Below are 12,617 nucleotides of genomic sequence, written 5' to 3'. Positions count from 1 at the left end.
GGCAGGGTTGTATCTGTTTTTTCCAGAAATGGGACTTCCAAGCAAAGCCAAGAAGTTTTGTTCAGAGCAAAAGCACAAGAAAGTTCAAAGATTTTTAAGTTTTATCCAACCATGGAGCACAGGGAAGACTAAAAATCTCTGCATATTCTCAAAATGGTTATTTCTGCCCTTACCTTTGCATCTTAACCCCACATAGAGATACTTTTAGTTCCTAATAGGATGTATAAAACACATTCAATGAGTAGTAGTTGCTTAAGATTAGGAAAACTAAAGACGTGTATTACCTAGCAGCTTGGCTTTATTTTATAGAATGACCAGAGTTGCCAACTATATCCTGGCAGTTTCTGTTCATTTTATGGCTTTGTCACTGCTCTCTGCTGTTCTCGTTGTTGGATTTTATGCTGGATGTACTGCATTTGCCTTTTCTGTCCCATCTTTAAGTGGACACTTAAGGGACATAGAGTGGTTTCTTTTAGAAATCCTTCATTTCAGTGCAAAAATGTTCCTTCAGTCCCAGGAGCTGTACATCAGCAGTATACTGGCATTTTAGAATAGCAGAAAATCAAACAAAAGAACATGGTGAGAATGTGGAGGTCCCTTTAGGAAGGCTGCCCATCCAAGTCCACGTCTGCCCACTTTCCATGCCAGCCAAAGTCTCTCCCTCTGTGATCCCCTGGTTTTCTACACAGAAATAGATTTCAGACTATCAAGCCATTTTACATGCAGCAAGCACTAATTCTCGCTCGCTGGAAGATGTCAGATTTGAAGAGCCATCACATAAGATGATTTTCCCTCTAATGGAGCTCTTATGCAGCAGGAGCAATTGCTTTTATGGTGCAGTTATATTCAGAGCTGTCAGAATGAACTAAGGCTGGTGGTATTTGCTGGCAGACACTGCTCTAGTGAAGACGAGCAGTCTGCTCCATTCTGCTCCCTTTTTATTGTTTAAATTTGAGGAGAGGGGGGTTGCTTGGGACAAAATTTCTAAGCAGAATTCGTACTGTCTGGTAATGAGCCTTGGGAAGGAAATCTGTTAATAACACGACTAATTTTGGGACAGATGTCAGGTGACCGCAGGCTGCAAATGGTGAAAATACTCTCTTTATCAGAGGGAAACAGCAGTGGAAAAACATTCATCTAGGGACGAATAGTGTTTTGCAAACAAAATAACCAAGGTGACAGGCACACTCTGTCAGCATCAGCATCTCTCTATACATGGAGGGACCCTGGGCTGTTCCTGTCACTTCAGCACTGTGTCACAAACTGCACTCCCACAAACTCGCTCTCATCCCAGCATCCATGTGCCAGTACAGCAGCCTCCTGCAGCTCCATGCTACGCTGTCCTCTCCCTCTTGGCTGGAAGGTGGGCTGTCCATCCGTGCATCCCAAACAGACCCAGCCGAGCCATTCCATCTGGCCCCCAAATATCTTTTGCTGCACTGTCATGACCTGCTTTCGAGTATGTCTAAATCTCTATGATAAGCTCAGAACTGAAAGCATGCCCTAGAACTAGACTTTTGTAGGAGCAAACGAATGCCTTGTTGTGACGCAATGCCTCTGTGTTGAACAGCTTTGGTTTCCTTGCTGCTGTTTCCCATTGCAGACTTGTATACAATGTATTGTCAGCCATCGCTCCTCAGTCTCCACCTGCCTATTTCTAGGTTTCTTCTCCTTGTGCATCTGTGTTTGGGATTATTTTTTTCTCAAGTGCATTGGCATGCATTCTCTCAGGTGGCATCTCATGATGTTATTCCTCTCTGGACTTCTGTTTTAATCTCCCCAGTGCCTACACCACTGGGATTCTGGTCTGGTAGCCCTGACTGAGAACACCATATGAACAACCAAATAATTTCTGACCAACGTATTCTGTATCTATTTGCAGTAGAGCCATGCATCAGTATATTTTACACAGACACACCCTAAAATAAGTAAGCCAAAGGGTTATTTCCACCTGGGCACTCTCTGTAAAAATAAACAGCAGGAAGTCATCAGGTGAAGATGGAACTGAAATCTCCGTGTTCTTTATTGCCTCTTACTTGCAGCACTAGTAAGTGGGACAGAAAATAAATACAAAGCTCTGGCCTTGTACTGGCAGAAAGTAACTTATTTGAGTTAAGGAAACTTCCTGGCTTAAGTTGAGAGGTATTTCTTCCGGTTTTAGTTCATTTAGGTTGAAACCACCAGGGTTACTACTGAGCTGGGTTGGATTTGAATAGGTGCTGTAGACATGAATTGTGGTGTTGCCCAGGCCCCTGAGCCATACACTCAACCCCTATAGGTATTTTTTAACTTACTTTATCTTTCTTTCTTCCTGCCTCAGTCCCAGGAAGAAGTTTGTGATTTGCTGCATGCTGCTCCCTTCCAAAATATTTTGCCCAGGGTCTACATCAAAGGTAAGAAGCTGAGAGAGAAGCAGTGGACAGACTCAGGGGTCTCTGCCCAGAAGCTGTTTCTCTCCCTTTTCTGCTGAGGAGTAGTTCTGGCCCTGCTTCCCCCTCGAAATAGCTGAGTGGATACAGCCAAAAGTCAGGTGGAAACAAATGCCAGGGGTGCATTTTCTGTAGCCTAGTTACAGAATGAAACCTTAGTCAGCTTGGGGGTTCCCTTAAGGTTTTAAAGCCATTTCACAGCCTCTTTGGAGAATGACAGCATGAAATGTCCATCTCACCAGGAGCGGTCAGTAACAGGGACACGCTTTTGGACATGTGTGATTAAGCTGCTGCTGAGACTGCAATCGCACATCCCTCCTCTGCATCACTGGTTCCCTCATTTGCTGTCGGTTTGGCTCACTGATCCAAAGGCTCGTTGGATGGTTGCTGGGGGGCAGCTCTGAGCAAACTCGGCGGAAATTGCGGGTCTCCACTTCCTCCTCTCATTTCACTGTTTGCTGCTCGCTTAACAGAAGGAGAACGCTTGGAGGTGCGCATGAAGCGTCTCGAAGCCAAGTATGCCCCACTTCACCTGGTTCCCTTAATAGAGAGGCTGGGCACTCCGCAGGTAAGGATTTCATTGAAAGGGATGGCTGTTGAAAATTCATAGCAGTCCTCAGATGGCCTGTTTGGCCTCAGGAAAGTGATCTAATTTTTCTTTTTCCTTGTTTTTTTCCAAAACATCATTCGGACTAGAAAATCAGAATCCTTGCCCTAGTAGACTCCTTGAATGGAAATTTGTGAACAGGTCCAGAGATGGTGTGTTGCTGCCTTCGGGCAGGGAGCTGTAAGGCAAGTGTGCTAGAAGCCAGCTCTGAATACAAACACCTCTGATTCAAACTCTTTCCTCCCTGTTTTTAAAAAGATGGAGAATTGCTGGGGTGGTTTGAGGGGGAACATTGCAGGGCTGTCCCTGACTTAATCAATTGCCATCACTTTTGGGGATCTCATTTTAGGGCTGCAGTGTGGTCTGTTTTTTAAGCTCATCCCTGTCAAGGAATACATCTGAGAATGGTTTCCCTCCTAGCACATGCTTAGAGCTTCAGCACATGCTTAAAATTACGGCTCCACTTAAGTGTCTTTGTGAGGTGGGTCTCAGCTTGGAAAAGATCTCATTTGTGCCTAAATTGAATACCATTAAAATATCTCCATAGATTGATCAATGTAATGGGCAAAATTCGAGCTTCATTGGTATCAATTACTAAACTTCCACTGCCTACTTAGTGGGGTCAATAGGATAAAAATCATGCAAAATATTAAATGAATCGACACCTTTTGCTGTCATGTCCTGCCAAGGGAATGGAACGAACACTCCATTGTATGAGGTGACAGATCTATGGCAGGCGGGAAGTTGTTCATTTTTTTCTTGTTTTTCTGATGAATCAAGGACGTTTTGAACTTGGTTTCATTGGAAATTATATGAAACAAATAAACTGGCTGGATAACTGAGGGGTTTGTCTTACCTCCTAGACACTTCTCTCACTTCCCATCAGCTTCCTTTTAAAGGAGACACTCGAGAAAAAGAATTCGCCTCTGTGTTTTTGTGTCTTTGTCTTGGTCTTTCTATCTCTCCTCCTTTCCATGCAAAATCATCATTGAAATCTGCTATTAGAGTCCACTCGTTGCTTATCCCTGACCTACTTTTAATGATGATGAAAACAAAATGTATTTCTTGTCCTGCTAAAAGTTACTTTTTTTTTCTGTAAACTCTTCCCACATTCATCACACAGGTACACTTGAGTACCAGATCTTTTTGGAGCTCAGATTTAGATCAACACAAGAGTCACTTTCTAGAGGTGCCTCCATAGCTTCTAAGCTTGCTCCTGGAAATGCAGTTGTGGACACAGGCCATACGGGGGTTTTCCTGCATAAGCACTTTTTAGCAATTGTCCAGAATCTGAGCAGAAGTTGCCTGCTAGATGCCTCTCCCAAAATGTGGCCCTATGCATTTCATATAATCACATGCTGTGAAGGGGCTTAGACAGAGGCTGCAGTAGTTGGTGGGGATCTACCAGTTTTGCAGGCTTTGGGTACCCTTCTTGCAGGCTTGCTAGTTAACAAGCTGCCAAAGAGGTATAGCGCAATAGCAGGAAAGCTGTCAGTGATTATTGTAAATAATCAGTGTGCATTATGAATCCACAGGCAGCTGTTTGATAGGTGGTTCATAAAGAACCAGGGAGGCCAAAGTGGTTTGTTAAAGGAATCCTCTCCCTTTTAATGCTGATCATATGGATATTTAGTAAGGGGTTTTCAAAAGGGCTTGATTAGTTTCATTTTTCATTGGAAGTAATAGGAGCCTTTCCTTTTGAAGACAGAAGGAATAGTTGAGCCAGTACAGTGGCATCGTTTGACAGTTTATCTTGAGAGCACCCTTCTTATCCTGATCTTAGAGGTCGGTGGGACCTCAGACTGTGAGGCAGATGTGGCCACAAGCCTAATACCTCTCCAACTGCCTTCAGCATGTCAGATATCTACCCAGCAGTAGTAGTCCTGTATCAGAGACTGGTCTTAGGGTGATGAATTTTAGAACCAAATTCTGTCTGTGAATGTGTGTAACTGAGTGGCACTGCATCCTTTGAAAGCCAGGTATGTCCCTTTCTAGATTGAGATTTCTCCAGAAACAGTATACTGAGATAATTGGACCAGTGTGTTCTCAAAAGTACCTGTTCCGTCTCTATATCTTAGCGAACAGTAATGCTAACACCTAATTTGTATATGAAATGGCTTTACTTCTCTGTCCCCATTTTGCCATCATAGATTATGCAGATACTACTCTGTACCCGTAAGAGTTTGGAGCAGATGAGGAAAGTACACAGCCTTTCACTGTAAAAACAAGCTGGGTAAAATAAATCTTTACTTGCTAAGCAAACATATGCAAGTGCGTGCCATGAAACTGCTGATATCATTCCTGTGTTTAAGAAATCAAAAGATCCCAGACCCAATCTGGCCTCTGCACAGCAATACAGCTTTCCCTTGATATTTGCTATTAGTTGAACATTAATTGATCAGAGGTTCCCAGAACGTCCTTGAAATTGTGGCACAAGCAGGAATTGTAACGCTTCTAATCTCAATAGCCACCAAACTAAAAATGCTTTAGGTTACTGCCAGCATAAACTAATAGTCGGGAAAGGGGATTGGCAGGCACATGCATGTTTTTTAGAGTGGAATAAAGATCACCCAAGTAAACTGAGCATAATTCATCTTCTTAAATGTCTGGCCAGGACACGTGCCTGCCTGTTGTGCCAGATGCTCTGAGCCCACACTGTGATTCTGCTCAGGGTGACGTTTTTATAGGCTTTACAGGAACAGCTGGAAATGGAGCAAATGCTTAAAAACTACTTAAAGCTCCAGGAGGTCCTCTGGGATAGGCAGGGGGTCGGTAATTGCCATGTGTGCTCTGCGTGCCTCTGCCAAAGTGGTGAGGGGTACAATGTCCCTCTGCCTGTGGGACCAGGGTGCTGAGGCAGCCGCTCATCTATGGGGATGAGTGTGGCAGAGCCGGGGCCTCCCCCAGCCACGGGCACCACTGATAGCACTTGTCTCCCATTTCCCATGTTATTTTTGGCAGTGCTGCAAAGAGAAGTCAGCAATGCTGCTGGAAATGGGAAGAAAAGGGGCAGCCACAAGGATATCAGGCAGCGAGCGAACTCTGCACTTGCAGCCCAGCCGCAGTCAGTGCTCCCGTACTGGGGGGAGACCCAGCTTATTTAAAATCCCCTTTTTTCTTTCCTCAGGGAGAGCAACAGGGCTGAAGTGAAGTCAATTCTCTTTTAATTTTCTGATAGTGTAAAAGCCAAATGAACTCCATCCAGTGGAGCCATTTCAGAGTTTTACAAGTAAATCTCAGTGGGGATGTCACAGAAATCCTCCACACATGTAAAGCTTCCACATATGTAAAAAAATATTGAGTTTCTTATGAACCACAGGTTTTCCAGTATTAAGGTTCCAGTGGCTTCTCATCTTCCTCAGAGCTTTTAAACCCTAACTACGAAAGAAATCAAGAAAGCTACAGGCTATCTACATTTTAAAGAGATGGTGGCAATATCCTGGGAAGCAAAATGTCCCTGTTCTCTCCTGTTTTATCTTCATAATCTGCAGAAATCATGAAATTAAATCCAGCAACGCTGAGTATCACTAACATAACAGAATAGCGTGCTAGAAGAATTAAGGATCAGTATTTCTGGTCAGAGCTTTGCGTTCAACTTTTGTTTTCTGACGTACATAGTTATTTCAAAAAATACTTAGCTTAGTGAAATCTAATTGAGGACAATATTAAGTCTTCCATTTGAGGGATGAGTATTCTCTGGTGGGGAGTGCCACGGGAGCAGCCATCAGAGGTAAGGTTGGACCCTGCACGGGATGTGCGTTAACTTTGAAAGAGCCGGGGACACCAGGAAGCGTTAAGTCCAGCGAGAACGCCCGTATTACATTGTCACTTCTGTTTCTTTGGCTCTCCTCCTCCCCAGCAAATAGCCATCGCCCGGGAGGGTGACTTGCTGACCAAGGAGCGGTTATGCTGCGGGCTGTCCATGTTCGAGGTGATCCTGACACGGATTAGGAGCTACCTGCAGGACCCCATCTGGCGCGGGCCACCCCCGACGAACGGGGTCATGCACGTGGACGAGTGCGTGGAGTTCCACCGGCTCTGGAGTGCCATGCAGTTTGTGTACTGCATCCCCGTGGGCACCAACGAGTTCACTGCAGAGTGAGTGTCCCTCAGCTGGCTCTGCCCTCAGTGCTGTTCGTGAGGTAGCGGGATGCTGGGATGCTCTCAGCCAGGCTAGAGATGATGGAGGGAGAATGGGGGTCCTTGATGAAAGGACTTTGTCACACATGGACATAAAGAGTTGCCCAGAATGCTTTTTATCTGAACAGCTGTGGAAAAGAGCAATGGGACATAGCCAAGGCGACATGCAGAAGGAGATGGGTAGATGGGCAAACAACCCAAGTCAGGGGCTAGGTCCTCTTTCATCGTACCCTGTGATGTGCCCTGCACAGCCTGGCCCTGGTGTTAATTCTGCGTATCTCCTTCCCAGTTCGTTTTCTCTAGGTTTATACCCACATTCTAGGCGTAGGACTGAATCTGAATTCCCCAGGAATTCACCAAGGAAAGTTCCTGGTGCCACAGTAGGACTTCTCTTACCTAAATCTATCCTGTCATCTCTCCCCACTCCGTTACCCTGTGTTCCTTCCAGGCAGTGCTTTGGAGATGGTCTGAACTGGGCAGGTTGCTCTATCATTGTTCTCCTTGGACAACAACGGCGCTTTGACCTCTTTGACTTCTGCTACCACCTGCTGAAGGTGCAGAGGCAGGACGGGAAGGATGAAATCATAAAAAACGTGGTAAGTTGAATCAGCACACTTCTCCCTCTCCGTTTTCTGTCTTGCCTTGTTCAAACTCATAAATTACAACCATGCCCCGTGTTAACTTTATTCAAACTGGACACGCTCACTGTGAGATTTCCATCTGCAGCTTCAGCAGGGAGGCCAAGGTTTTAATTGGCTTAACAATCAAATCTTTGTTTTCTCCAAAAGCTTTTCCCTTCTTCCTGGGATTTGGAAGCTGGAGCAGAGAAGCTGGTATTTCCAGAAGCCATACTGTGATCTCAGTGAGGTGGTAGTCTAGACTTCAGATCAGTTAACTTAGGACCACTCACTGACCTTGTTAATGACCTTGACTCTTCAAACCCTGTAATGAAGTGAGTCACTGGTCCCTGGGAGGTGCTAAGTGGAACTGTAATGTGTTATAGCTGCTTTGCTTTAGCAGAGGTTTCTCAGCAGCGGGGCAGAGGTACTGGTAGTTTCTAGCTGGCCAGATGACTTTCTTCATCTGCTCTTTTTCTCCCTCATCATCCCTCCAGCCCTTGAAGAAGATGGCTGACAGGATCAGGAAGTATCAGATCCTGAACAATGAGATTTTTGCCATCCTGAACAAGTACATGAAGTCGGTGGAAACAGACAGTTCCACGGTGGAGCACGTGCGCTGCTTCCAGCCCCCAATCCACCAGTCGCTGGCCACCACCTGCTAGTGTGGACACTGACCCTGCGCAGGCTGGGAAGGGAGAAGAGACTGAGCCCAGAACAGCTGGGAGGGGTAAACTCAATGATGTGAGATCTGGCAACAAAGTAAGACTGGGTATGCCTACTACACACAAGGATGCATCTTCCCATCCGGCCCTGTTTGAGTGCATGTTCTTCTGTCCCATCCCTGTGATCAGTTTTACTTGTAGCTTTCAGACTTGGGGGTAGGTGGGGGTGGGCGGGCAAAATGTGCTTTTTTTCCATGATGAAGCGGTCCGGTTTTTCCTTGTGGTTCATCCAATCGAACACATCACTCTGAAGCCATACTGCAGCCCCAAACGCGGTGCTCCTGGTGGAAGAGCTCTGTGCTTCCGCAGTGCCGGGAGCCCACTCCCACCACAGAAGCAATGGGGCAAATCAACACCCCCGATGACATGTGCCACCAGCCATGGGAGCAGGAGGGTCTGAAGACAAGCCCCTGGTTCACTCCTTGGGGAGAAGAAGGGATGAAGGCAGGATGTCATCTGTGGCAGCCCCCTGAGGATCAAGTGATGGGCACAGAGGAGCTGTGCCATGCTGGTCTTGGATGGCTGCGTGCCCCAGGCTGGGGCTAGCTTTGTATCCTCTGCCACATCGTTGGCCTTTCTAGCATCTGTTAAAGAGAGTTTTTGCACGTTGGTTTCAGAATAGCAATGATGTAGTCGCCAAGTAACTCCTCAGCACTTCAGTGAGCTGGGCAAAGAGAACCTGGCCTGGCTTTTGCCCTGCTATGGGACATCCACTTATTTTAATGCAAAGGGTTCTCCCCTGTAGACACATCTTCCCTGGACTAAACAAGATTTCTTAAGGACTACAGAAGAGGCTGTGTTCATGTGAATGTGTTTGTGAACATATTAATTTGGGTGGAAATAATCTCTGGTCCTGACAGGAGGCAGGTGTAGTTACCTTGAACATATATGATCTTTAATCTTCTGCCAAGGATGAGAGCTGAGGTGTGTCATTTGTGTATGTTCTGGAATGCTATTTTCCCTTGTTTTAGACAAATTCCTAGTGGCACAGAGACCAAATATCTTTCTTCAGAGAATGGTGACTATCAGCAGGGCTTAGGGAACTTCCCGTCACTCAGAAAAGATACGGTGGTTTAGAAGAGGTAAAATACAGGATAAGCATTAAAAAATACCCAGAATTTTCCAGGTTTAAAAGTGTTCAGAGGAAGCACTGAGGTCTGTTTCCTCTTCCTACTCAGCCAATCTAAGATTCCTGGATATTGAGAACAGATTCAGTAGGAACTTCAAGGAGGATTTCATAACTCATGGTCTTCCTTGCTTTCCCCGCAGTAATGTCATTGAAGTGATACAAAAGCTTGTGCTTAAAGGAAATCAAACCACATACCCCAAGAAAAAATAATGCTAGCCTTACCACTGGCAATATTTTGATTTCTCAGCTTTAGACAGGTAACAGCAGATAATTGCTGTTACAGCATACAGATGTGATAATATGTATTCCTTTCATGCATGTCATCATGCCTTGTAAACTGCATGCTATTACAGATGTTAAAAAGGCAGAGCCTGGGCATTTATTCTCTCCAAGGGAACATACAATTAATTAGCAGAAATGTCCCAGCTGGAGCATTTTGTCTTAAGAAACAACAGCCAGCACACTACTATTAGCAAGAGGAGATCTTGCTGGGTGGGATGAATTTCTTCTCACAGACACTCACCACCTTCTCCCTTGATAATCAAGAAATAGCCCACACGTGAAAAGTGCTGGACATTTTCACATCACAAGTTTCCTTTAATTACCGAGACAGACTTTTAAACTGCAGGGAGGAAATTGTGTGGCACAGTAATCTGAAAGTAGAAAGGAAACTCAAGAAGTCTGGCTGAAGTGTTTGAGTGGCAGGGAAGGACCAGCCCAGCAAGGGGACTTGTTTCCTCTCTGTTGTGACAAGGAGCACAAGAGCATCTGGGACTCAATGACACTGCAGGGCTCTTGCTCTCTATTTACTGTTCCACTAAGGGTGTCGATTTTGGTTTTCCATCACATTCAAACACTTGTAGCCTACTGGAGTGAGGGTATCTACAGATATATATTTTTAAAAGGAAGAGGAGAATCGAGCACTTTATTTTTTATGGAAAACAAGATACAAGGAAAATAGATGCAACTGAGATCCTGTTTTTCCTGACCTAAATAGCAAGTGCTTGTTATTTTGGTACGAAAGTGTTGCTGAAAAGGTGGCACAAGTCCCTGTTTGGCTCCCAGAACCTCCTTTGGGCACAGCACAAATTAAATGTCCTACTGCATCTGACATGTTATGGGATGTTGGAGCCTTCTCAGAAACCAGCAAGAGCAAGAAGTTAATACAGAAGAATGAACAGTACCACACAGCCCAGTCTCAGCTACCTAGACAAAATAGGATATACTAAGGTGAATTTAAATATCTGTTTTCATCTGTTTAGCTCTGGAGTGAGTCAAGAGATATTTTACCTAAACATGAATATCGCTTTGCATTCTTTTGCTGAAGTTTTACCCATAATAATTCTCTGAAACTCTGCAAAACACAGTTGCATGTACTTGAAAGAACGGGTAGATTATATCTGTTTGCTGCCCTCACATTTGCTGGCAAAAATGCAAAATCCCTTCAGATTGTGAGGGCTGAAATGTTTTGAGCGAAAAGTCCAAAGTGCATGAACAAAATGTGAAGTGTTTTTGACTGTAGAGTGTATGCAGATGTTTTGCCTTGTTGCTCAAGTAGTATGAGATATCAGCTAGGAATAATCTTATCTTCATTTCTGAGGTTTGACGTTGTTGTCCTTTTATTATTTGAAGGATGCAGATAGTCTTTAGCTTCAGTTCTGTAACCCTCCTTGAGTGTATACGAGAAAGAGGTCCAGTCTTAGGTCTTAAAGAACTCCATGAAAATGGAATTTTTTTCTCCTATCCTTTTTTAATGTGATAATTGTTAATGAAAATAGGAGGCAAATTTGTAACATTAGGGCTAAACTAACTGAATGGCAAAAGGTCAGTCATATTTTCCACGCTTGCAGACATTCTGCCAAGTTTGGGTGTCTTCCTTGCAAATATGCTCTAATCCTATAATTTTCAGCCTTTTGCAGTCTGCAGACACCTATTCTTTTTTTTCCTAGGGAAATGTGGACCCCTGTCTGGATACTTTTAAGTCCACTGACTATGGGTTTGCTTTTTTACCTACATTTTCCTGCTTACTGGAGGAGTAAATCCTGCAGGATTTACCAGCCACCACTTGGAATGTCTACTGCAAAGACAAATTGTTGGCTCCGTACAGGAATTACAGGGGGGAGAAAGGATGGCCTGTGTCACAAATTAAGTCAGACTAGATTATTTTAATGTTCCCTCTGGCTTTGACATTATAAAATACGAGTATTGGCAGTGCACACGCCTTTCTTGAATGATGCTACACTTGACGTTCGATGATAAAATAGAAAGGGGAAGCAAACTAGTTCAGGCTCAGCACTTCAATAGTTTTCCTTTTAAACTCTGACAGCACTTATTAGAATTGAACAACATGTTAGTCTTTTTTTCTCCTGCATTACTCCAGCCCAGTAGGTTCATGTGTCTTTGAGAACAAAAGAAAAAAGAATTGAAGGTGTAAAAAAAAAAAAAAAACAAAAAAAAAAAAACAACCCCAGGAAAATATTCTTAAAAACTCTTGTCAAATGTACCATATTTGTATGAAAAGCTGCTTGAGTTATTTTGTACAATTGATTTTATTTATGGTGAGGTATATTTACGCTTGTGATCTGATAACGGTGTTAAATTTTTGATCCATATTTGCTATGCAGCTGAAGATGATATTTTGGTTTTGTATTATTATTTTTTGCTGTTGTTCTAAAATTCAGCTAACAGAAGCTGCCATCGCCATTAGAAATGCTTCTGCAAGAGTAAAGCATCTGGTACATGGTGATATGTCCCGTAACACAGCAACCAACAGTGTGTACAACAAATGTGGGATGACTTTTGTGATGAAGAGAAATAAAAATTGGGCTCATTCATGAAATGGGCAGACTTGATTTTGTGCTGTCATTATTTGTGGAGAGCCTCCAGTTGCACCTGGCACAAAGAAGGAGCTCAGAGGATTAATGGCAGCATTGTGGTGATAAAAGTGTCAAGCTTTTGTCAAAACCAAAC

General features: G+C 44.0%; 1 protein-coding gene across 3 annotated transcripts in view; it reads left to right on the top strand.

Moving 5' to 3' along the window:
- Window positions 1-12,499, top strand: part of CYFIP2 (cytoplasmic FMR1 interacting protein 2) — a 53,624-nt gene extending 41,125 nt beyond the window's left edge. For all 3 annotated transcript variants that reach the window (XM_082063707.1, XM_082063706.1, XM_082063708.1), the window contains 5 exons: window positions 2,321-2,393; window positions 2,903-2,997; window positions 6,896-7,134; window positions 7,625-7,772; window positions 8,291-12,499. In XM_082063707.1, the coding sequence (XP_081919833.1) occupies window positions 2,321-2,393; window positions 2,903-2,997; window positions 6,896-7,134; window positions 7,625-7,772; window positions 8,291-8,458 (723 nt within the window). In that variant the 3' untranslated portion in view covers window positions 8,459-12,499. The remainder of the gene's footprint in view (window positions 1-2,320; window positions 2,394-2,902; window positions 2,998-6,895; window positions 7,135-7,624; window positions 7,773-8,290) is intronic.
- The last annotated feature ends 118 nt before the right edge of the window (window positions 12,500-12,617 follow it).

This window comes from Streptopelia decaocto, assembly GCF_964273445.1.
Source record: "Streptopelia decaocto genome assembly, chromosome: 12".
In the NCBI taxonomy this organism is placed as follows: domain Eukaryota; kingdom Metazoa; phylum Chordata; class Aves; order Columbiformes; family Columbidae; genus Streptopelia; species Streptopelia decaocto.
The sequence above is the reverse complement of the archived record's forward strand: the minus strand, read 5'-3'. Positions and strand labels throughout refer to the sequence as shown.